Source organism: Oncorhynchus clarkii, chromosome 28 (assembly GCF_045791955.1).
Source record: "Oncorhynchus clarkii lewisi isolate Uvic-CL-2024 chromosome 28, UVic_Ocla_1.0, whole genome shotgun sequence".
NCBI classification, from domain to species: Eukaryota; Metazoa; Chordata; class Actinopteri; order Salmoniformes; family Salmonidae; genus Oncorhynchus; species Oncorhynchus clarkii.
The window spans coordinates 4,530,532-4,557,152 of record NC_092174.1 but is presented as its reverse complement, the minus strand read 5'-3'; the positions used below and the strand labels follow the sequence as shown (position 1 = coordinate 4,557,152).

Below are 26,621 nucleotides of genomic sequence, written 5' to 3'. Positions count from 1 at the left end.
CACACCAGGCAGGTCCGAGATACTGTTGTGAAGAAGTTTAAAGCCGGATTTGGATACAAAAAGATTTCCCAAGCTTTAAACATCCCAAGGAGCACTGTGCAAGCGATAATATTGAAATGGAAGGAGTATCAGACCACTGCAAATCTACCAAGACCTGGCCGTCCCTCTAAACTTTCAGCTCATACAAGGAGAAGACTGATCAGAGATGCAGCCAAGAGGCCCATGATCACTCTGGATGAACTGCAGAGATCTACAGCTGAGGTGGGAGACTCTGTCCATAGGACAACAATCAGTCGTATATTGCACAAATCTGGCCTTTATGGAAGAGTGGCAAGAAGAAAGCCATTTCTTAAAGATATCCATAAAAAGTGTTGTTTAAAGTTTGCCACAAGCCACCTGGGAGACACACCAAACATGTGGAAGAAGGTGCTCTGGTCTGATGAAACCAAAATTGAACTTTTTGGCAACAATGCAAAACGTTATGTTTGGCGTAAATGCAACACAGCTCATCACCCTGAACACACCATCCCCACTGTCAAACATGGTGCTGGCAGCATCATGGTTTGGGCCTGCTTTTCTTCAGCAGGGACAGGGAAGATGGTTAAAATTGATGGGAAGATGGATGGAGCCAAATACAGGACCATTCTGGAAGAAAACCTGATGGAGTCTGCAAAAGACCTGAGACTGGGACGGAGATTTGTCTTCCAACAAGACAATGATCCAAAACATAAAGCAAAATCTACAATGGAATGGTTCAAAAATAAACATATCCAGGTGTTAGAATGGCCAAGTCAAAGTCCAGACCTGAATCCAATCGAGAATCTGTGGAAAGAACTGAAAACTGCTGTTCACAAATGCTCTCCATCCAACCTCACTGAGCTCGAGCTGTTTTGCAAGGAGGAATGGGAAAAAATTTCAGTCTCTCGATGTGCAAAACTGATAGAGACATACCCCAAGCGACTTACAACTGTAATCGCAGCAAAAGGTGGCGCTACAAAGTATTAACTTAAGGGGGCTGAATAATTTTGCACGCCCAATTTTTCAGTTTTTGATTTGTTAAAAAAGTTTGAAATATCCAATAAATGTCGTTCCACTTCATGATTGTGTCCCACTTGTTGTTGATTCTTCACAAAAAAATACAGTTTTATATCTTTATGTTTGAAGCCTGAAATGTGGCAAAAGGTCGCAAAGTTCAAGGGGGCCGAATACTTTCGCAAGGCACTGTAGCTGTGCAGCTACACTCCCACTCCCACTTGAGAGGATCAGCAGAGAAAAATGTGGGAAACTCCCAAAATACAGGTGTCGCTGCCAAAGGTGCTTCAACAAAGTACTGAGTAAAGGGTCTGAGTACTGTGATATTTCAGTTTATTTTTTTTTCATAAATGTGCAAACATTTCTAAAAACCTGTTTTTGCTTTGTCGTTATGGGGTATTGTGTGTAGATTGATGATGAAATGAAAACAATTTAATACATTTTAGAATAAGTCTGTGACTTAAGAAAATGTGGAAAAAGTCAAGTGGTCTGAATACATTCCGAATGCACTGTACCTGTGTGAGATGTGCCCCATGCGATAACACATGCAATGACACATCCAGATGCTATCCAGCTAGAACATTTGGTTCCTTGGAAGTTGTGGGAATGTCTGTTTTTGGTTTTAAATTGGTTATTGGAAATTGAGTAGTTTTTGTATAGAATGATCATGGTACCACAGACCATTTTAGAACCAGTTCCATTGAAAACCTCAATGTATCTCCTTGTGAGGATCTGTTCACTCAGCACTGATTCTGCAGATACTGGGCAGAGAATGCCTCCAGCTGAGACTCCAGATCTGTGGCTCTGTGTCTGTAGGAAACAGAAGAGATTTATCACTCTGTTATTTTCTAACTTTTCATGTCAGTAGTTTGTATTGAAGTGTGTGTGTGTACAATGTGTTCAGAGAGCCCTACTATCAGACATTAAAAAGCTGAGATGAACAATGCAAGGTAGAGTGGCTATTCGACCTGAGAGTCTTGGAGCGTCGCTGGACATTCTCCAGTCTCTGGATCCTGCCACTCAGCAGTCGAATGTGCCCCTCCAGCTCCACCTCGCTCAGGTCAACCCGCTGGCACAGATGGGCAAAGGTCGTTGCCAACTCCCTGCCACAACCAAAAGGTCACATTAGGAGGGCATGAGAGCTGGAAAATACACATACAGTACTGTACATGTAACAGTATAGCTTCTGTCTCTGTTCTGGCCCGAGCTGTGAGCAAATCAGAGACCCTTATCACCCACAAAGCAACATTCTAACCAATAGCTCTTCAAAAAACATGGTCTTGGTTGAGCAAGGGTGACACGATCTCTAGGTCAAATAAAGGGTGACATCACTTGGAAGATTGTCACTACTAGCGCACAGCTAATTAGCGAGTGATTCCACATTGAGGCTACATAGGATACACATGACAGTATAGCTGTAAAATAACCACAGTTAATAGCAAAATGACTGCACTGTATAAAGCTGTAGTAACCCTGCAGTTACAATAGATTCTGTCATTTTTCAGACGCAGTAGTGGAACTGCAATGTACTGCATTGTAACTGCAATTATTTTTGTAAGGTTTGTACTCTACTCACCATACACTAGTGCTGAGCTTTTTGAGGTCAATTTGGTTTCGGTTAGATTATAATAATCACGGTTTTCGATTTCGTTTATAAAAAAAATATAAATAAACGCACTATGCATTCTGTGGGTTGAATGCTCGAACAACACTCTAACAACACAGAGGCCCATGATGGTAGCGTCTGCCCATTACTGCTTATCACTTATTTACCATCATTTATTCACATTACTTGAATAAAATATTTCAGTTGTGTATATTACATTTGTTTTATTTGATGACTATTATTTCATTTCAAGTCATCATCTCATCTCGATAGAGCTGCTGCCTATGCTGCCTGACAAAATCACTATTTTACTCGTTCTTAAAAAGTAAATAAGGCAGACTTTTATGACTGCTGAATACCAACTATCAATCATTTTGATCATGTATTTTCAGGTAGAAGTACCTCGCGAAGCAACTGCTTTCTAACCCTCTCGATTGCGCATTCTTCTGTCTCTTCTCTCCCTCTCTGTGTCTACCCCACACTAACCTAACTTAACAGGTGTAAAATAAACAAACAGACCAGACAAGTAGGTGTGCAATGGATTATGGTCATTTTAGTTAATTACCATGTTTTCTGCGCTAAACTATGTAGAATATTAGCCAGTTGGCAACTACAACTCCCTAATACATCGCACAGTTCAGGCTTGATCTGATTTATCTCTAGAACAGTGGTCACCAACCGGTCGATGGAGATCTGTAAAAAAACAAACTATAAGACTTGTGTTCATATTTTATTTATTTGTCTCAAGTTGTTGGTGGTAGGTGCACCCAATTCAACTGCCCTGCGTGTCGGGTAGGCGATGTGTTCCAATTTTGAACCATTTCATGTCTGAAGGTAGGGGGTAGCAAATCAAGTGGACTACAGGCCTACCACTTGTCAATCAGATGGCTCAGATCTTATTGTTTGCAGTAACATAGCAGGTATATAAAAAAAGCTACTGCAAAGTTGATATGTGTAATTTCAAAGCTTTTAAAACCATGAATAGAGAGAGACAGTCAACAAATACAGCAAAGAGCTGCTGTTTTTATGATTAAGTTCCTGTTTAAGTTTACGCAACACTGTCAACACTTTCTAAAGGGAGAGCGGAGGGACATTGAAAGGCACAACATAAAATGTTGAAATATCATTAAAAAAATGTTCTGAGAATAACCACAAATGCAAGGCAATTCAAGCAAAACTAATATGTGACTCGTTTCAGGAAACTAGGCGTATGTCGCGCGTCACTACTTCACAGGAGAAGCATTTTAACATAAACCTTAAAAAGAAATCTAAAACCATTTTTGACAGAAATGCATTCTGGAACATGTGAACTTTCATGTGCCTCAACAACGAACTTGTATGCCATCTGTAAATACGAATACAATTGTTAAATTACGAGCCTAGTTGGTTGATCCATGGAAAAGGCCAGGAACCTTCCCAATAGCCATGATTGTCTGAGATAATGGATTGGCTGGACATGCCAAGAGAGGAGTTTGGATTGGTCTGCCATATAGCATGCTTCTGTCTATAACATGAGCTGGTCAGTACGTGTAGGTAATCCTTTCTAATTTGGCTTTATTGAAAGATATCACATAGTAGAACTAAAAAACTGCTGCTCTCCACTTTCTGGAGGACTGAGATTTGAAATCATTGGAATGACCGGTGGAATTAGAGTATGATAGCTTTTCATTTCAAGTTAAAGCGGAGTGTTAGCTAGCTAGCTAACGTTAGCTGGCTGGCTCGCTAGCTAACAATTATCAGTTTATTATTTGGTTTGTATTGCCCATTCATTGTCAGTTAGAGACACAGTAATGCATTGGGACCCAAAAGCATAATCAGTGCTCTAACTCCCCCTCGGTCATTAGGGAAAATGTGGTCTGTGATAGGACAGGGGTTTTTCACACCTAGCTCAGCTATTAGACTATTCTTTAGTAAAGGTTGAATAGTCTATTGTTCAGCTCTCTTTTTGTCGATAGCAAAACTTTTTTATTTTCAATCAAAAATAATTGTTCTGAAAGCAATAACGAGGCTATAAAGTAAAAAAAAAAAGGTTTTGCAATCAAGTAATTTGTAATAGAGCGCAAAACGTTATGCATTTTATTCCCCCAAAATATTTTGAGAACAAAAAATGTATTTGAAAACAAAACTCCAATTTAATTTCGCTATCAACCACCCTCCATTTTGGCCATTTTTGAGTGTCAGTTTGGCTACAATACTGTTCAGCCTTTCTTTCCAACACAAAGGAAGTCAGAGCAGACACCCATGAAGGACTGTGTGATGATGTCATCTCAGGTAAGCAGCACTGGGCATTATTCTGTCCATTTTTTACATAGCTAGTAGTTAGCTCCTACGATTCAGGGACGGTTCATAACATTCTACTGTATTACATAGATATATACATACATAGAATGATAAATCATGCAATTATTATTCTCAAACTAACCAAAAACATTTAGCTACGAATGCCTTTTCTCGCCATTTTCAGTTGAATTCATCTAACTTTCTTTCATGGCAACTCATAAGCAGGCCATGTCCTATTTGTTTCATAGTCAATATATATATATATTACATGACAGTGTAATGGTTAGCTTTTTTTTACAGAAGGATGAAAGAGCACAATATGTCTGTCAGGGAATGCTATTCTGATATGTCAGATGAAGACCAGAAAGTCAGCGCCATTATGGCGAGGATGCCCCATGCAGGCTTTAGAATGGTCAAAGGAAGTCTCAGAGCAATGGGCCATTGTGTAAAATGGCGAAGACTTAGTGAGTCTTTGCAGCGTGTAGATGGTGCAGGTATCATTGCCAGGATGATCCAGCTTCGTTGCATTGCTCGGCAAAAATACTCTGTTCCTGCTCCCCTGTCTCTAGTCCACATTGATACAAATCATAAATTGATAGGGTACTAAGTGTCACACCCTGATCAGTTTCACCTGTGCTTGTTACTGTCTCCACCCCCTCCAGCTGTCGCTTATTTTCCCCAGTCTATTTATCCCTGTGTTTCCTGTCTCTCTGTGCCAGTTCGTCTTGTATGTTTAGTCAAGTCAACCAGCGTGTTTTTCCCGTGCTCCTTTTGCTATTCTCTTTTTCTAGTCGTCCCGGTTTTGACCCTTGCCTGTTTCTGGACTCTGTACCTGCTTGACTGACCATTCTACCTGCCTTGACCATGAGCATGTCTGCCACTCCTGGACTCTGATCTGGTTTTGACCTTTTTGCCTGTCCACGACCATTCTCTTGCCTACCCCTTTGGATTATTAAACATTGTAAGACTCCAACCATCTGACTCCTGTGTCTGCATCTGGGTCTCGCCTTGTGCCTTTATACTAAGATGTATAATGTCTTCATCAAGTATAAGAATTGATTTAAACTTTTTTATTCTTACTTATTCGTAGACACATTTTCAATGATGTATGAAATTGGAGTTGTTCTTGATCAACTGGTAACACATAAATAATGAAGCAGGTTAATAGGTTAAACATTTTACTTTTAATTCCAATGCTTTTTTTCAAGATACAACATTGTCATCTTTGGCGGTATAGATGGATTTTCAAGGAAGGTAAGTATATTATTTTGTATGCAAATTGCCCATTTCCCAAAATGAGATCTGCTGCTTTGAACAGTGATATCTCAGTTATTGTTTTCATATCTACAAAAAATATACTTTACTTTCAGAGTGCGAGCTGATCAAGGGGTCAAAAATGTAGATATTACATCCACTGTTTCACAAGACGACAGCCTGGTTTGCTGGTTTTCTCAGGAGTCCCTAAAACATTAAACAACACAAATTACAAATTCATACTCATGTCATAACACTAACTAGCTAATTGGCTAATGTTAGCTAGTCAGCTAATTTGCTAAATAGCAATTTACGTAAATTTACTTTATGACAAAAAAATATGCACAATCGTTGGTATCTACATTAGCTAACATATTCCTCTGAATTGTAATTTTTTTTGCTTGACTCATTATAACTACTTACATTTGCTTCCACCATAATGTTTTGCCAGCCATCTTTGAAGAAAGTCACCAGTGGCTCGCATCAAATTCGTCATTGGAACCACTCGATATGATTGGTCATATAAAAACCTTTTGACCCAAATGCATAATGAGTGCTCTACCTCTTCCTTGCGGTGGTCTGGAGCACTGAAGCCATGACGCTGGGTACCTCTAAGTCCTGCAGTGTAAGCTCGCAACTTTTAAAGGAGGAACCACTGTATGCAGTAATAATGTTTTGGGCCTACAGCTTACTGCACAAACCTCATTACTACAGTACTGTTTTTAATAGGTTCATGTTGCACAATCGTATGTTTTTTAATTAAGTAATGTAAAAATAATAATTGCGTTTTCATTTTTTGACTCAAAGTGATCGCTCAAAAAAGGTTGGTGACCACAGCTCTAGAGAAACTGAGGAATGTGTGCATTGAGCTCACAGAAAAAAAACAGAATGAAATGGAATTCAAATAATTTAGAATAATAATTGGTTAATTGCGTAACACTACCATACACTCCTTTAAATTCAATCAAAAGCCACAGAAACTAAATTAAATCATATCCTCTCTCTGTTACGGTAGAACTGGGACTCACTGGTGAACCTGCTGGCTGCAGCTCCCACTGGTGAAGGGGATGATGGCCCTAAGTCGGTGGATGGCGAGCTCCACAAACTGCTGCTTCAGAGCCCTTTCCCTGGAGGCGTTGGTCCACGTCAGCTTCTCGTACAGGTAGAGCAGGCCATAAAGTGTTGCGGAGAGGGCGATGAGTCTCCAGCCCACTGAGCGCCACACCTGCCACACAGGGTGGGAGGAGATCACCTGCTTTAGCATTAGCTGTAATAGCGGTGCTAGACTAGCAAGACAAATCAGTGTTAGCATTAGCTTTTACAAACAGTTGTCAGTATTAATAGCAAATTAGCAATATAATCATGTGTCAGTGTTTGCTTTACTGTGTCAGTTTTGGCACGCAAGTCTTCTGTTATCATTACAAACAAGTAACGGTAGCCAACACTGTTCCATAGAGATTTTGCGTACCATGGCATTCAAACGAGGCTGCGATGAAAACAAATGGGACTGTGGTGACTGTGTTGGTATCAAAATCCCGGTGGCATAAACTATGTTTCCATTCAAGCGTTGATTGACATTGTAATAGACCAATAGTTTTCGAGAAAATAGGAAAACCTGACCCCTCTGACGTTGTACGATACATGTTTCTCTCGCAGATTAAAAACAAGAAAGTGAAAGGGATAGGGAAAGGGGGATACCTAGTCAATTGTACAACTGAATGCATTCATTTTTTGCGTCATCACTGCAAGCCATCTCTTTCAAAGCCGTGATAGCCGCAGTTTACATGTGAATATTACTTTAGCGTTGCCCTAAAAGCCCTATTCAAATTCGACACAAACCTTTAAATAGGTATGTAATGACACATTATTTTAACTCTTTATAGTGTTTTATAAAACATGTAGAGGTGATAAGTTGCCCAAATCTGGTGAAAAAAGCTCTCACACAACATACCTTTTCACTATTACTCAGTAGCCTTAGCTTCCCCCTCTGCAATTTAAAAAAAGACCGGGCGGAGCTCAGTTGCCTTCTTCAATCATGTATGGAAGTGTTAAGCGTTAGTGTGCCAAAAGATAACGGCTAGCAATGCATGCGTTAGCGATGGCCAATACAAGCACCTTTCAGTTTTATCAGTAGCTGTTAGCAAATAGAGTACATTATAAAATGAAATACAAACATAATTGGTTTGAATAGAAGAGAACGTGCACATACCACTCCGCCAATGACAAGCACAGTCATGGAGGCTCTGGAGGTGAGTGACACAACACCTGTTGCCATTGAAAAGACCATGTGGTCTTGTAGGCTGGTTCCGCCTTGTGCCTGGAGTGCAGTAGGAGAGGTATTCTGGAGAGAATTTAAGGGCATATGATACTGGTGGCCACCTACATCAGTCCTCCTCATCGAGAGCTATGGGGTGTACAGGCTTTCATTCCAACCCTGCTAAAATTACTTTACTTGCTGTTCTTCGAGACCTTGATTAGCTGAATCAGGCGTTAGGAATAGGGTTGGTGCAAAACCCTGCAGTCCCAGTAGCTCAAGAGGATGACTGGCCACCCCTGGCATATCACTCATTTATCCTACTGTTGTCAAAGTAAACTTTTTTTTTAAGCATCTCAGAGTAGGAGTGCTGATCTAGGATGATGTCCATGCCATATTTTTGAAATATGATTTAAAGGGATAAACTGATCCTACATCAGCACCTCTACTCTAAGAGACTGAATACAGACCCTGACCATGGCTAACCTGAAACTTCTGGTTCATAGCCGTCAGGGCACGTTTGGCATTGCTCGGCCCAATGAATCGACTGACAAGGGCAGTCCAGCCGAGAGAGAACTGGAAGTCGATGTTTTCCTGGAAGTCGGCGCAGAGGGTGGCCAGGTTAAGGTCGTAGGTCAGGACAAACTTCCTGCTGGGTAGGGGAATGTGGAACTGCTCCTGGACATCAGGGGGCAGCAGCGGCCTAATATTCTCTGAAATACAGAATCCTCATCATGGGTTTAACTACACATAAAAATAATATATCTATATAAATCAATTACTTCCTAATTCATGGATTGACATTGTAGCGATCCTCACTAATGAGCCCACATTACAATTCCCCCAAAGTGAGTTAACCCTATTGGAGCAATGTGTAGCAAGATTCCCTTTCACAGGAGAGATCTGGGTTCTATTGCTGATCCCTCCGTTTGCTATATTGGTGACAGAGGTTTGGGATGGTGCCAGTGAAGCCATCGCAATGCACAGATGGACGTGCTTCGTAAACCTGAAAGATGGTCCAGCACGGAGACGTATCTGTGTTCGAACGGGGCAGTGTAGCAATCCTCACTAATGAGCCCACATTACAGTTCCCTCCAACTGGGTTAACCCTAATGTGTACCGTTGTTTGCCTTTCACAGGAGCAACACGGTTCCTATTCCCGCTCCCTCTATTCGCTATAATATATAAAAATGTCATGCCCATGATCACCAAACTGTTTTGGAATTTCAAGAAACACATTCACGGCTCAAGCAAAGTGTGTACTATACCTACCAATCATGTTTTTCTGGCATGACTGCATGTGGCCAATGATCCCAGTGGAACAACGAAAGGCCAAACATGTACTCATCCTCTCTTCCACATGCATCATAAGTTTCTGCAGGTGAAAACAATGAGGAGAAAGAGATTATGAGACCACATGTAATGGAGGTGGTTCAGTGAACCACGCTCGCGTGATCAGTAACCTTATCGGAGACCTGGATACCTAGGATAGCTCCCCAAGCTCTGGCCAGGCTTTAGCTCAGCGGGCTAATGGTGTTGTAGTGAGTAGACAACCCGGGTTTAAACCTGCTTGGTCACACACACAACCTATTACTCAAAAGGATGTCAGTGAAGATTTAGTTTACCATCATCATATTTTTTAGACAATCATACACAACCAAGTGCTAATGCCATAAAAAAACTACAATTTAAATGACACTGACCAGTACTTTTAAAGTTCATACATCACTGTGTTATCATCCATAGATGTAAACAAAGCTTACATTCACACACACAGTCACACACAGTACAATGCCCTATTGACCCTATGTCTATTGACCCCATCCACCCCCCTCTGACCAGCAGGACTTTAAGAGGCTTTCCTTTCATCCTGTTTAGCGTGATCACTCACTCTCCAGCCAGCTGTACTGATCATATACGGTACACTGAGACTGTGTGTGTGTGTGTGTGTGTGTCAGGGTTTCCGGTTTCCAGTAATTCACGGCTTTTGGCTGATTAAAAAAACGAAAAGAGATAACTAAAATGGTTGCCGGCCAAATTGACCCTGAGCGGGTAAACTGATAGCGAAGAGACGCTGTAGACGCTACTACTAGTCACATCCCAAATCTCACACACACAGACACACGTGACATGACTCAAGTGACCCCGTTACCACGGTAACCCCCCGCCCTTAAAGGACAGCTGAACATTTTGTCTCATCTGATATTTTGGGTAAAATATATATATTTTTAAATTGATTAATATACTACATTACTTCTTACTTGTATATTTTTTAATCTACCCACCACAGTTGATGGTGGAACAAAAAGTTACATTTTAGGCCCTGATTTTAGGCCCTGCATTTAAATAATTAAGGGAAATATCTGTCGATGTAAATACATTTGACTGTTGTTGCTGCTGGAGTGAATCAAACGCTTTAATAAGCCAAGTCATTCCGCAACAATTCTAAATGCAATCGTGTGTTAAAAACACATTTGATGGCCACAACTGAAAAGAGCTACTATTTTTAGTTATTTACTGGTAATTGAATTGCACCATTCAAGTGCATAGGCAATAGTAGGCAGGCTATCAGTGCGTCACCCACCACTTTGCAATGTGATCTGGAGGCAGTATGCATTTTGAAAACATATATTTAATTGTTTGAAACCTGAATGTTTTACTTCATATTATGAGGCATGTCTTACCTCGATTTGATTCAAAGTAGCCTAGTCAAAATTGGACCATAGAAACGTGGAGGCAATTATTTTATAAAGACTTCCTCATGGCCTCCCGAGTAGCGCAGCAGTCTAAGGCACTGCATCGCAAGGCTTGAGGCATCACTACAGACCCAGGTTCAATCCCAGGCTGTCGCAGCTGGCTGTGACTGGGAGACCCATGAGGCGGTACACGATTGGCCCAGCGATGTCCGGGTTAGGGGAGGGCTTGGCCGGCCGGGATTTCCTTGTCCTATTGCACTCTACCAGCCTTTCTCTCCTGTTCTATAGGTTTTCATATCAACTTTCTTCCGTTGTCCGGAAACCAAAGGCACAATCCTAGTCATATTAGCAACGCATCCTAGTTGTTGCATCTTTAGATTCTTTAGATTTAGATTTCACTCTTTCTCGGTTTTTAACAGAGATTTTCATTTCTTTCACATATGGAACCACTCATATCAGGTTTGCTGTTTAGAATGGTGTTTTCCTGCGAATTGCATTTTGTCAAGTGTTTGAAAATTACGTTTTATTGTCTGCTACATTACAGGAGTTGCATGATCTGTTAAGATGAACTACCATAATCTAAATGTGATCTAAATGTTCTATCATTCTGAGCACTGTGGATGGACGCTCTAATGCGTTACACACCCAATGCATATACTGTATAGGTCCGGTAAATTTCTCAAATGGCCGGTAAATTAAAATCTTCCTGGTCACATTGTCTGGCGCCACATTTTCCGGAAACCCTAGTGTGTGTTTGTGTGCATAGGTCTGTGCGCAGATCTGAGTGTTTGCCCATGGGTGTGAAGGTTAAATGTCACATTTTAAAAAAACATGACAGTGTAGAAAGGGGTGAAATAGTTCAAGGGAATTACAATTTTAATGCCACTTTTAGGCCTGTAGGCTACATGTAACAATTAAGATAGAGTTTAACTGTTGATCATGGGTTAATATTGCTAGGATATGGGATCTAGAAGCAGAACTCACTGCTTTGTAGAGCGGCAATGCATGTGGTGTTGGTGTAAAATCAGCACTGAACTCATCAACCTGAGCTGGGAGACCACGAATCTGCTCCACCATGGCAACGGTCACCTAAACAAAATGTATAGTAAAATCATAAACCAACAGATAATTTACTAACCTTAATCTGTCCATTGCCTACACTATTTATATGTGGCTAACAATACACAAAATATAATTGAACACAAAATCTTGAACACAAACTGCTTGTCAGCCCAACTATAGACAAACATATGTGTTGTATGAGAGAGTTGTTCATCTGTTAATCCTAAACCAATAATTTACTCACACATTTACGCACCGCTATCCTTGCATTATTTTGATTTGAGATCTGTGTGCTTAATGAAAATGTTCTCCCATTAACATCAATTCATTATTTAGGTCAAGAGTGAAATATGTGTGTGCTTATCTCAACTCTGAATCAGGCCTACAGTAAATGATAGGCTATTCCCCTTTGTCATTTGGCTTAACAGACAGTCCCTCCCTTTTTATACAACTGTACGTGGGTGATTGCGAATGTCTACCTTGGCAGCCACCTCATCTGTTATGGTGTTGATCTTCTCTTTTATGTTCTCGGTCAGGCGGTTAAGTTGGCCTCTGACAAACTCTAGACGGTCCTTCTGGTCCTCTCGGTCCTCCAGGGAAAATATCCTGCACACGGAGAGGTCAAAGGGGAAAGAGCAAAGGTTGTCATAGTTAGGAGCAAATTGGAAAGCTTCTCTCTTTCAAGGCTAAATCCTATGCTGAGATAAACATTTGAGTCAGAGTTTTGCGCAATTCATACAGTACATGGATGTTAGTAGGAAGTTAGTGTGAAAATTGGAGGTTTGGATGCACAGATCTAGCGTTTGGACCTTTAAAGGGATACTGCGATATTTAGGTCTTCAATCTATTTATCCATTACTATGAATAGCTTCGTAAGACTATAAATGACCAACCAGCCAGTTGTGGAGTATTTAGAAGGTCTATTCCCCTGCTTTTGAGAGGAGCTGGCTACTGTACTGGGGAACTTCCAGCAATTGTGCTAAACTAACGATATGCTAACTTCAATAATCTCCAAACAGCATGCAGATACATAAAAATGGTATCCATGAGTTCATAGGACTCTGGGTAAGTAGATAAACGGTCTAAATCTTGAAATATCACAGTATCCCTTTAATCTAATGATTAATAATCAATACTGTTTAGGTGCGTATGGCAGTAGCACATTACCAATGCTCCTATAAAAAACTGGGGGAGAAACTCACTTCCTTTCGGCGGATGCGATATTTATGGCGTCCATGACTGCTTTGATTGCTTCTGTGATCTGCCACGCCCTGAGCGTGTGCTGCTCAAACTTGGTCTTGACCGCAGAGTGTGAGATGAACTCCTGTGCAGTCGTAAATACAGTAAGTTAGTGTGACGATGCCAATCAACGTGAAATGGACAATGATATTACAATGGACCATGACAATCAGTTATGCTTCAGTGCTTGCCTCAAAAGTCCTCTCGAATCTCTGGAACTCCCTCAGTCTCTCGTGGAATCCCTCTGCTAAAGCGCCACCTAGAAAGACCAGCAGAAGTCCAAATAAAAATAATAGCCGAGGACCACCAGCATATTAAGTTATAGTTAATGTGGGCATTCATGGATGGCCGGGTAAGGTGAGCAGTTCAAAGCTTTAAGATAGCAATGTTTTTGAGGCGAGACAGTAACAGGAGAGAGATGCCTGTTACAGGGCCGATGGAGGAAAATCTGTCAGGAGTGTGCTGGCAACTGCTTGTCAACTTCTTATGAATGCCGATGTATTCAAGTAAATTGATATTTTGCCTTCTAAATTACCATAACCATATCAATATCGTATAATTATTGTTCCCAAACCTGATCAGCGAGCCAGCCCAGCCAGTCAATCAGCGTCAACTAGCCTTTGGTCCCTCCTCACCGATCTCACCTGTCTCGGGCATGCCCTGGGCACAGTGCATCCTGGAGCTGAGCACCTCCTTGGCCGACACAAAGAAGATTCGGCCCGGAGCCTCCTCTTGTCTCACCACCCTCAGCTCCTCCACCAGGAAACTCACACAGCGGTCCATGTGCTGCTTACGCACCTGAGGGAGCTCATTATCCATTAGGTTTGACATTTTGGTCACTCAAAAAGTAGGCAAATCGAATGAAGGGCTCAATGAAGCGCACCATTAGCCCTTTATAAGAGGGACCCATCTTGTTTTTCTCACAGCTAAACTACACAAGACATGTAATGTAAGCATAGTGTCCACAAAGCGCAAGCGTGGATGACACTGAGCCACTGTGAGCAAAGATAAATTATACTCCAGCTGAGCAAGCAGCAAGTCAATGAAGCGATCTTGCGCTGCTTAAGTGTCTATTTCAAGTATTTCACTCCTGCTTTCAGTGTTCTCAACAAGCGGATTTCACTATTGATTGCATGTCCTTTTGCTGCTTCTGGTGTAGCATGGCAAAAACAACGCTTATGAAATGCTTGCACTATGCTTGCAGTGTAGTTTCACAGTCAAACTCACTTCATCAATGTACTCGGGCTCCCACGCAGAGGCATCCCAGCGGTTGTGCAGGATAAAAATGTTTGGCTTGGATATTCGCTCGCTCACTTTGTGGAAAAACAGCTTCTCCTTTAAAGAGTAATAGACACATCAAGAAACACATATATATGAGTAGAGAAGCAATGGAAAGAAAAATTAGTTTTAAATGAACAAAAAACAAGTGCAAAAATGCATCATGGGACACAATATAATAATTGATTATGCTCATAGTGGTGTGCATAGGCGTAATTTCCAGTCGGAACGGGGGAATTTTGTAAGGTAGTATAAAAATGCAGAAAATATATTTGAATGGCAAAAAACATTCTTATTTTCTGTCAATTAATGGTAATGTACGTTAGTGTTAATGCTAAAGAGTTAAAAGAGTGGTTTAGTTTTTTTTCTCACTGTGTTCATCAGTGTGGATTCTGCATTGCCCACCAACACAAAGACGTCAGCATCCAGACAGAACTTGTCGATCCAGCTGTCCAGGTAAGAGGTCACATCAGTACCTGGGCTGTGCATGCATAATGCAACATATACGTAGAATTGATTGATAAGAGGAAGTCAAATAATACATTTTGAACACATACAAATTGAACACAGTTTTCATGAAATACTAAATATACAAACACTGCACAGACAAGTCAGGACAACCCAGCGTAACAGAGCCAGTCCGGGTTGTATATTGTACAGTTCTTTCAGAAAGTAATCATACCCCTTGACATATTCCACATTTTGTTGTTTTACAGCCTGAATTCAAAATTGATTAATTAAAACATGTTTCTTACCAATATACACACACAATACCTCATAATGACAAAGTTTAAACATGTTTTTCGAAAATGTAACAAATTTATTGAAAATGAAATAAAGAAATATCTAGTCTACCCACCCCTGATTCAATACAGCTTTGGCAGCGATTACAACTGTGAGTCTTTATGGGTAAGTATAAGAGTTTTGAAGACCTGGATTGTACAATATTTGCACATCATTTGTTTTAATTCTTCAAGCTCTGTCAAGTTGGTTGTCGATGGCTAGACAACTATTTTCAAGTCTTGCTATATATTTTTAAGCCCATTTAAGTTAAAACTGTAACTAGGCTACTCTGAACATTCAACAACGTCATGGTAAGCAACTCCAGTGTATATTTGGCCTTGTGTTTTAGGTTATTGTTCTGCTGAAAGGTACATTTGTCTCCCAGTATCTGTTGGAAAGCAGACTGAACCAGGTTTTCCTCTAGGATTTTGCCTGTGCTTAGCTCTATTCCATTTCTTTTTATCCCACAAACTCCCTAGTCCTTGTCGATGACAAGCAAACCCATAACATGATGCAGTCACGACAATGCTTGAACTCAGTGGTACTCAGTGAGGTGTTGTGTTGGATTTGCCCCAAACATAACGCTTTGTATTCAGGACTTAAAGTGAATTTCTTTGCACTTTATTGTTAGTGCCTTCAAGCAAACAGGATGTTTCTGAATATTTTTTATTCTGTACAGGCTTCCTTCTTTTCACTCTGTCATTTAGGTTAGTATTGTGGAGTAACTGCAATATTGTTGATCCATCCTCAGTTTTCTCCTATCACCGCCATTAAACTCTAACTGTTTTAAAGTCACCATTGGCCTCATGGTGAAATCCCTGGGCAGTTTAGAAGAGACACCTGTATTTTTGTAGTGACTGGGTGTATGGATACACCATCCAAAGTGTAATTAATAACTTCACCATGCTTAAAGGGATATTCAATGTCTGTCTTGTATACCCATCACTGCTCGACTGAGGGACTTTACAGAAGTGCGGAGTACAGAGATGAGGTAGTCATTAATAAATGTTAACCACTATTATTGCACACAGAGTGAGTACATACAACTCATTATGTGACTTTTTAAGCAATATTTTACTCCTGAAATTATTTAGGCTTGCCATAACAATGGGTTCAATACTTATTGACTTGACATTTCAGCTTTTCATTTTTTATTAATTTCAACAACAAAAAAATCTAAAAACATAATTCCACTTTGACATTATGGGATATTGTGTGTAGGACAGTGACACACAATCTCAATTTAACCCATTTTAAACTCAGGCTGTAACACAACAAAATGTGGAAAGGGTGAAATGGTGTGAATACTTTCTGAGGACATTACATTCTTAGAAAAACGGATTCCAAAAGGGTTCTTGGGCTGTTCCCATAGAATAACCCTTTTTGGTTCCAACATACATTTTATTTGAATCCCATAATTTAGCATTTGTATTTGGATATGAATATGAATTTAATATTGTATAATTTGTACTGGACATGTTGAATCATTGAATTTATAAACTGAACTTGTATATTCATACTTTTTTAAATATGGTAGATATTGCATTAATTGTCTGTGTATCAAGTTTATAAACTAATTTCAAGTATATCAAAGGTAGGTATTCAACTTCTCAGGTGCATGTTTTCAAATTCAGATCTCAAATTCAGATTCAAAACCAGAGACAACATCCTGGCACTTTGCCAGCCAGGAAAGGTAGAGAACAAATGCTCTCTGTGTTAAAAGATAAGTTTCTGGAGGTTTCTGAAGCCAAAGTGGCGTGTTGAATTGATTTTAGTCATTAAAACTAGGTCAGATAGGAGTGAGGTGTTGTGAGGTGTTGTTTAATTTGTTTTTTAAAGCAAATTTTGCTGTTTGCTTGAGTAATTTGAGATGGAAGGGAGTTCCATATGATCATGGCTCTATATAATACTATGCGTTGCCTTGAATTCTAACTGGATTTGGGGACTGTGAAGAGACCTCTGGTGGCATGTCTGGTGGGGTAAGTATATCTGTCAGAGCTATACGTAAGTTGATTATACAGACAATTTGGACATTTTAACACAATATTTCTCACAAAAACAAAAATGTATGCAGTCAGCCCTCAACCAGGAAAGCCTGGCATGCATGTTGTTGATGTTAGTTCTGTATGTTAAGGGCAAGGAATGCTGCTATGTTTTAAGCCATCTTCAGCTTTGCTAGGTCTTTCTTTGCTGCACTTAACCATATTACCGGACAGTAATCAAGATGGGACAAGACCAGAGCCTGAATTAGTACAGTTGATTTTTGTGTCAAAAACACAGAACATCTTTTTATAACAGACATACCACTCCCTTAGTGGCCACTCACACCTCCAACTCAATCATCAAGTTTGCAGATGACATAACAGTAGTAGGCCTGATTACCAACAATGACGAGACAGCCTACAGGGAGGAGGTGAGGGCCCTGGGAGAGTGGTGCCAGGAAAATAACCTCTCAATGTCAACAAAACAAAAGAGCTGATTGTGAACTTCAGGAAACAGCAGAGGGAGCACGCCCCTATACACGCCTAGTGTATATTCTCATAGGGGCCAAATCATGCTTTTTGTGACACTTTCTTCTAATGTGTCCTGCGCTGCATGTGATCGTCAAAGAGGGGAACAGAAGTCATGTCCATGTTCCAGAGGTCTTAACTTTCAGGTATGGCGTCAAATTACACTACATGACCAAAAGTATGTGGACACCTGTTTGTTGAACATCTCATTCTAAAATCATGGGCATTAATATGGAATTGGTCCCCCCTTTGCTGCTATAACAGCCTTCACTCTTCTCGGAAGAGAACTTTCTACTAGACGTTGGAACATTGCTGTGGGTACTTGCTTCCATTCAGCAACAAGAGCATTAGTGAGGTCGGGCACTGATGTTGGGCGATTAGGCCTGGCTCACAGTCAGTATTCCAATTCATCCCAAAGGTGTTCAATGGGATTAAGGTCAGGGTTCTGTACAGGCCAGTCAAGTTTATCCACATCTCGACAAACCATTTCTGTTTGGACCTCGCTTTAAGCAGGGGGGCATTGTCATACTGAAATAGGAAAGGGCATTCTCCAAACTGTTGCCACAAAGTTGGAAGCATCATCTAGAATGTCATTATATATAGTAGTGTTAAGATTTCTCTTCACTGGAACTATGTGGCCTAGCCCGAACCATTAAAAACAGCCCCAGACCATTATTCCTCCTCCACCAAACTTTACAGTTGGCACTATGCATTGTGACAGGTAGCATTATCCTGGCATTCGTCCAACCCAGATTCTTCCGTCGGACTGGCAGATGGTGAACCGTGATTCATCACTCCAGGGAATTAGTTTTCACTGCTCCACAGTTCAATGGCAGCAAGCTTTACATCAAATCAAATTTTTTTGGTCACATACAAATATTTAACAGTTGTTATTGCGGGTGTAGTGAAATCTTGTGTTCCTAGCTCCAACAGTGCAGTAGTATCTAAAAACAATACACACAAATCTAAAATTAAAAGAATGGAATTAAGAAATATGTAAATATTAGATTGAGAAAAGTCAGAGTGGCATTGACTATAATATAGTAGAATAGAATATGAGATGAGTAAAGCAGTATGTAAACATTATTTAAACATTATTAAAGTGACTAGTTTTCCATTATTAAAGTGGCCAGTGAATCCAAGTCTATGTATACAGGGCAGCAGCCTCTAAGGTCAGGGTTGCGTAACTGGGTGGAAGCCGGCTAGTGATAGAAGCTGTTTTTCAGTCTCTCGGTCACCGCTTTGATGCACCTGTACTGACCCTGTCTTCTGGATGATAGCGTGGTGACATCGGGTGCTGTAGGTGTTTAGGAGGGAAAGTAGTTTGCCCCCGGTGATGCGTTGGGCAGACCGCACCACCCACTGGAGAGCCCTGCGGTTGCGGGTGGTGCAGTTTCCATAGCAGGCAGTGATACAGCCCGACAGGATGCTCTCAATTGTGCATCTGTAAAAGTTTGTGAGGGTTTTAGGGCCAAGGCAAATTTCTTCAGCCTCCTGAGGTTGAAGAGGTGCTGTTGCGCCTTCTTCACCACACTGTCTGTGTGGGTGGACCATTTCAGATGGTCAGTGATGTGTACGCCGAGGAACTTGAAGCTTTCCACCTTCTCCTCAGCGGTCCCGTCGATGTAGATAGGGGCGTGCTCCCTCTGCTGTTTCCTGAAGTTCACAATCAGCTCTTTTGTTTTGTTGACATTGAGAGGTTATTTTCCTGGCACCACTCTCCCAGGGCCCTCACCTCCTCCCTGTAGGCTGTCTCGTCATTGTTGGTAATCAGGCCTACTACTGTTATGTCATCTGCAAACTTGATGATTGAGTTGGAGGCGTGAGTGGCCACGCAGTCATGGGTGAACAGGGAGTACAGGAGGGGGCTGAGCACGCACCCTTGTGGGGCCCCTGTGATGAGGATTAGTGAAGTGTAGGTGTTGTTTCCTACCTTCACCACCTGGGGGCGGCCCACCAGGAAGTCCAGGACCCAGTTGCACAGGGCGTGGTTCAGACCTAGGGCCTTGAGCTTAATGATGAGCTTGGAGGGTACTACGGTGTTAAATGCTGAGCTATAGTCAATGAACAGCATTCTTACATAGGTATTCCTCTTGTCCAGATAGGATAGGGCAGTGTGCAGTGTGATGGCGGTTGCATCGTCTGTGGATCTCTTGGGGTGGTAAACAAATTGAAGTGGGTCTAGGGTGTCAGGTAAGGTAGAGGTGATATGATCCTTAACTAGCCTTTCAAAGCACTTCATGATGACAGAAGTGAGTGATACGGGGCAATAGTCAGTCATTTAGTTCAGTTACCTTTGCTTTGTTGGGTACAGGAACAATGGTCTACATCTTGATGCAAGTCGGGACAGCAGACTGGGATAGGGAGAGATTGAATATGTCCGTAAACACTCCATCCAGCTGGTCTGAGCATGCTCTGAGGACGCAACTAGGGATGCCGTCTGGGCCGGTAGCCTTGCGAGGGTTAACTCATTTAAATGTCTTACTTATGTCGGCCATAGAAAAGAAGAGTCCACAGTCCTTGGTAGTGGGCCACGTCGGTGGAACTGTGTTATCCTCAAAGCAGGCCAAGAAGGTGTCTGGTTTTCCCTTTGTAGTCTGTGATTGTCTGTAGACCCTGCCACATACGTCTCATGTCTGAGCCGTTGAATTGCTACTCGACTTTCTCTGTACTGACTTTTGCCTGTTTGATTGCCTTATGGAGAGAATAACACTGTTTGTATTCAGCCATATTCCCAGTTACCTTGCCATGGTTATATGCAGTGGTTCGCGCTTTCAGTTTTGCGTGAATACTGCCATCTATCCATGGTTTCCGGTTTGGGTAGGTTTTAATAGTCACAGTGGGTACAACATCTCCTATTCACTTCCTGATGAACTCAGTCACCGTATCCGTGTATTCGTCGATGTTATTTTCAGAGGCTACCCAGAACATGTCACAGTCCGCGTGATCAAAACAATCTTGAAGCATGGATTGCGATTGGTCAGACCAGCGTTGAATAGACCTTAGCACGGGTACTTTCTGTTTGAGTTTTACCTATAGAAACGGAGGAGCAAAATGGAGTCGTGATCAGATTTGCAGAGGGGAGGGTCTTGTAGGTATTTCAAAAAGTTCAGTAGCAGTGGTCCAATGTTTTACCAGCATGAATACTACAGTCAATGTGTTTGTAGATCTTCGGTAGCGTTTTCCTCCAATTTGCTTTGTTAAAATTGCCAGCTACAATAAATGCGGCCTGAGTATATGTGGTTTCCAGTTTGCATAAAGTCAAGTAAAGTTCTTTGAGGGCTGTTGTGGTATCGGCTTGCGGCGGAATATACACGGCTTTGACAATAAACAAAGTAATAAATAATTATCTTTGAAGATAATACGGTCACCGTTTGATTGTGAGGTATTCTAGGTCGGGTGAACAAAAGGACTTGAGTTTCTGTATGTTATCACAATCACACCATGAAACACCATGAAACATACACCCCCGCCTTTCTTCTACCTGGAGAGTTCTTTATTCCTGTCTTCACGATGTACTGAGAACCCAGATGGCTGAATGGACGGGGGCAGTATATCCCAAGAGAGCCATGTTTCTGTGAAACAGAGCATGTTACGATCCTTGATGTCTCTCTGGAAGGAGATCCTCTCCCTGAGCTCATCTACTTTATTATCCAGAGACTGAACATTAGCGAGTAATATACTCAGAAGTGGTGGATGGACTAGAGTCGGACTAGAAGTTCACTCCGAATACCTCTTCTCTGCCTGTTGTGTTTTGGAGCAGACTGGAAGAAGTTCAATTGCCCTGCGGGGTACGAACAAAAGATCCAGGAAAGTCGTATTCCTGGTTATAATGCTGTTGAGTTACCGCTGCTCTGATATCCAAAAGTTATTTCTGGCTGTATGTATTAACACAAAAAAATTCTGGGCTAATAATGTAAGAAATAACACACAAAAAAACGAAATACTGCAAAGTTGTTTAGAAGGAAGAGGCAGAGCTGTCATATCCGTCGGCACCATCTTACTTTTCTTACTTACACCACTCCAGCCGACACTTGGCATTGCACATGGTGATGTTAGGCTTGTGTGCGGCTGCTCAGCCATGGAAACCCATTTCACGAAGCTCCTGACGAACAGTTATTGTGGTGACGTTGCTTCCAGAGGCAGTTTGGAACTCGGTAGTGAGTATTGCAACCGAGGACAGATATTTTTTACGTGCTTCAGCACTCTGCAGTCCTGTTCTGTGAGCTTGTGTTGCCTACCACTCCCCGGCTGAGCCGTTGTGGCTCCAAGACGTTTCCACTTCACAATAACAGCACTTACAGTTGACCGGGGCAGCTATAGCACGGCCGAAATTTGACAAACTGACCTGTTGGAAAGGTGCCATGTTGAAAGTCACTGAGCTCTTCAGTAAGGCCATTCTACTGCCAATATTTGTCTATGGAGATTGCATGGCTGTGTGCTCGATTTTATACCCTGTCAGCAACGGGTGTGGCTGAAATAGCCGAACCACTAATTTGAAGAGGTGTCCACATACTTTTGTATCTGAGAAGTTTACTATTTGATCAACTTGAAATTAAAAGTTTGATGGACAAACAATTAATTAAATATCTGCTATATTTAAACTGAATATATAAATATTGAAATTGAACATTCAATTAAATTGAAATCCAATGTTCATAAAGTTCAATTTCAAATCATGAAATACAAGTTCAATTTATGAATTCAATAATTACATTTGTGCTTCACAAATAAATATACAGTATATTAAAGAAAAATTAAATATCCTCATACATATTCAAAATTATGGAATTCAAACACAATTTCTGTTGGCACTGAAATCACTCCATAGAACATGCACCATGGATAACGCTGAGATTAATCAATTACCTGCGAATCTGATTAAGCCCGTCTTGCTCTCACTTTTGTAGTGTAACATCATTGTACAATGTTGCGAATGTCTAGGCTATTTCGGACCCAGTGTATCAGACATTTTGTTAACAGTGAATAGCACATTTTGAGCCTCTTCCAGTGCCACACAGCTAGTTTGGGGATTGTCTACCGTAACTGTGTCGACAGGTTGTGTGTAGCCTATTCATGATAGTTAGCAATGCAAGCCATGAAAGTAAGTATTATGTTCTATAGGGGACTTAATGGTGAGTAAATATGGCAGGCTACTAATGTTGTGATGACTGGTCGAATGTATGAATGAAGCCATTTGTAGCTATTTGCACCTGCACATTTATTTTTTATTTTTTTTGTGGTGGCATAGAAATTCTAAATAATTGGTGCACGGGTCCCGTCATTATTTTTCTCAGGAAATTGGAAGGAGCATGGTTTGGAAGTCCTGAGATACCGGTCACTGGCATTAAACCCTAGCTGGTACCTGTCCATAATAACAAGGTCATCCCTCAGCAGGGCACACCTGGACTTGGGCCAGAACACCTTCACTTGGCAGCCTGAGTCTAGACTGCGCTCCATATGCAGGGCATGGGCCAGCTGATTGACTGACTGGAAGGGGGGAAGAAAAAGATGCAGAGACATACATAAAGTAGTAGAACAGAGGGAAATATCATTGCTAACAATTGTGTGTTATACTGCACGTCGAAAAGGCTGTTCTAGCGTTATTGCCGCAGCCATACCTCAGCCTCCGTCTACATTATAATTTGCAAATAAATTCATTAAAAATCCTACAATGTGATTTTCTGGGTTTTTTTCTCATTTTGTCTGTCATAGTTGAAGTGACAAATTACAGGCCTCTCTCATCTTTTTAAGTGGGAGAACTTGCACAATTGGTGGCTGACTAAATACTTTTTTTGCCCCACTGTGTGTATATATATATATATATATATATATATATATATATATATATATATATATATATATACACACACACACAGTAGATCAGTCTGCGACCCCCTGGTTTGACTCCAGACCTTGACGCTTTTTCTGTCATCAGAGCCCTCGGTGGTGAGGTAGGCATCTTCCCCGTCTGTGCCTTCCACCCTCAAAAAGCAGTTGGTGGTGTGGCCAATGCCGCTGGGCAGCACCCGGTCCCTCAGCATGGCATTGATCACCGTGCTTTTACCGTTACTCGTCCTGCCAGGGAGAGAGAAAGGAAATGTCTCTTTACTCCTTTGACAAAATGTTTACAATTATGGTCACAAGGCTAATGTGAACAGCTTTGTTCTAACCTGGGTCTCCTGCCACCACAGTAATTATGCTGCGACAAAGCCTAGGTAGCTCAGTGAGCTAGCACAAATCTTCCACCTCCGTTACACTAACTTTTGGGAAAATCATTCTGCACATCCAAAATTATGGTACTAATATTTACTTATGCTGTATCAATAGTTACACCATACTATCTAGGTAGTATGAAAAACATCTGGAATAACAGTGAGACTACTTAATTATACCAATCCAGCAGCAAACTGTATAATATAAATGTCCTTTACATATGGACCCTCAGTAATGCATCTGTGTTGAATATTGGGTTCAATTCTATTTCCAATAAACCATTGACTCTCACCTCCCAAAAAAGGCTACCTTCATGTGCCTACGTGCCAGCACCTCCCGAATGGTGGCCAGTTTCCTAGCACAGGTCTGGATTTCAAGGCACTGCTCCTCAACTGCGACCTGCTCCAGATCTGCACTTCGCCATGTCTCTGGGCATCACAGAAGCAGATAGACAAGAATGTATATTGTGGTAAATGACAACTAAAACCCCCACACTAGTGTAAGGTAGCCCACCATGTGTACGCGTTAATATGTAATAGGTAACCACGCAAAAAAAGTTAACAATTAACAAGGGAATTGTCTGAAGGGTGCCCTTTTAGATGCAGATTATAGCATAACACCATCTATACCTATGTGTATACATCTTTATTCAAACTGTAAGACGCTATTGATGCTAATAATCTACAAAACACACTTTTTGTTAAGTAACACTATGTAGACTCACCGTCCACAAACTCTGAGCCCTCTTTGACGTACTCCAGCAACTGATCAAATATACCGTTGATAGTCTTCTTCGCCACCACAAAATGCATGAGGGGCGATGGGCCCCCCGGGTCCATTTCAACTTCCTGAGCATAGTGTTGAGATTAACTTAATAGGCACAGACAAACTGACTGACAGGCAGGCAGACAGACGGACAGACAGGTGACACACAGGCACACATTATGCAAACACAGTACACACATGCACATAAAGTCTGTCAGTACCTTGGCTAGGGGATAGTTGCAGTGAGAGAAATCTTCAGAGGTTCTGGATTCATTTGCTTCCCAATCAATGCTATTAGAACGTGTTGAAAAGCATAGTTGCAGGACAAGAATTGACAACACTTCCTCTCCCTAAATGATCAAATACACCTGGTTTGCCTAATTACATTTTTTTTCTCCATTATATAATCTGTTTATGCACCCGTACACTCTCATTTCCACTTCTTTCTATTCTTCATACACAATCTATTTCACCTCTACCCTCTTCCTCTCACTCTCCATCATACAACCTGGGTCTACCTGCTTTCTGTCTGAAGATCAGATCTCTGACGCGCAGTGGACTTACACAGCCTTTCCAGCTGGTGTGTGTGGAGCCTGTAAATCTCCAATCCTCTTAGCTAGGACTTAATGCATCAGGTGGTTCGGTGTTTCTTTACCTGCAGCGTCTACTATGAATAATACTATGGGTAATACTATCCTTTAGCAATGTTAACTGAGTTCAACTGGGCCTAACTGCAGATTGGATACTTGTGTAAAGTTTACAATGTTTTAGGCATATTGGTATTTTTATAACTGCTGTTTACCATTCACTTTTGATATCTGCTAATCAAATGGACTATTTGCATTGTCTTGTAAGTTAGCATTTCACTGTTGTATTCGGCGCATGTGACAAATAACATTTGATTTAATTAATCTATCTAACCAATTATTCTAATAAAGTAAACTAGTCTGTGTGTGTCTACGTGGGTGATTACTATATTATTCCATATGTGTTATTTCATAGTTTTGATGTCTACAATATAGAAAATAGTAAAAATAAAGAAACCCTTGAATGAGTAGGTGTGTCCAAACTTTTGACTGGTACTGTAGCTACAGGGGTCTTTTGTTCAAAATCAAATAGCTAAATGATCCATTGTATGACCATCTTAAAACAATTCCATATTTTAGCTTAGTACCCATCCACCACCGGCTTAGACTTTGAGGTTAATAGGTGGAAATCTTATTACCAATTACACCATTCATAATGGTGATATGTGGTACCCCACATGCCTTTGAATGGTGCCTTTGAATCACACGTTGTACTGTGTGATACGTGACCATTCAATGGTTATTTTGAACAATTTCAACTGAGACAGTGCACATGTTAAAATTGTCCAAATTTGTGGGTTTTGTGAGAAACTGTCCTTTCTCTCCTCGGGGTTCCACCCTCAGTCAAATGGGCAAACTGAGCGGGCCTACCAGCCCAGCAACTGGAGCAAGTTCCTCATCTGGGCGGAGTATGCTCATAACACACTGCCAAACTCGCAGAAGCCCGCTCCTCGCTACATAGAACCCTTCCAGATCCTGAGTCGCATCAACCCAATCACCTATCGTTCCCAGCTTCCCAGGTCTATGAGGGTCGGTCTGTCCATCCTTTCATGTCTCCCG

At 41.2% G+C, this 26,621-nt stretch overlaps 1 protein-coding gene across 5 annotated transcripts; it reads right to left on the bottom strand.

Moving 5' to 3' along the window:
* Nucleotides 1-1,173: 1,173 nt before the first annotated feature.
* On the bottom strand, nt 1,174-25,605 carry LOC139387240 (mitofusin 1a). 5 transcript variants are annotated; one of them, XM_071133344.1, is made up of 18 exons: nt 25,197-25,605; nt 24,935-25,058; nt 24,503-24,638; nt 23,910-24,072; nt 23,360-23,484; nt 15,074-15,182; nt 14,651-14,758; nt 14,068-14,230; nt 13,615-13,682; nt 13,387-13,508; nt 12,664-12,790; nt 12,107-12,211; nt 9,699-9,801; nt 8,913-9,139; nt 8,382-8,489; nt 7,201-7,397; nt 2,001-2,135; nt 1,174-1,842 (listed from the first exon to the last, which is right to left on the bottom strand). In XM_071133344.1, exons 2-18 carry the CDS (start codon nt 25,047-25,049, stop codon nt 1,773-1,775), a joined length of 2,181 nt encoding a protein of 726 aa, XP_070989445.1. In that variant the 5' UTR covers nt 25,050-25,058; nt 25,197-25,605; the 3' UTR covers nt 1,174-1,772. The 5 variants fall into 5 exon arrangements, with proteins under 5 accessions (XP_070989445.1, XP_070989443.1, XP_070989444.1 ...); XM_071133342.1 differs by having other exon boundaries at nt 8,382-8,513; nt 25,197-25,604; XM_071133343.1 differs by having other exon boundaries at nt 8,382-8,513; nt 14,068-14,221; nt 25,197-25,604.
* Between the last annotated feature and the right edge of the window lie 1,016 nt (nt 25,606-26,621).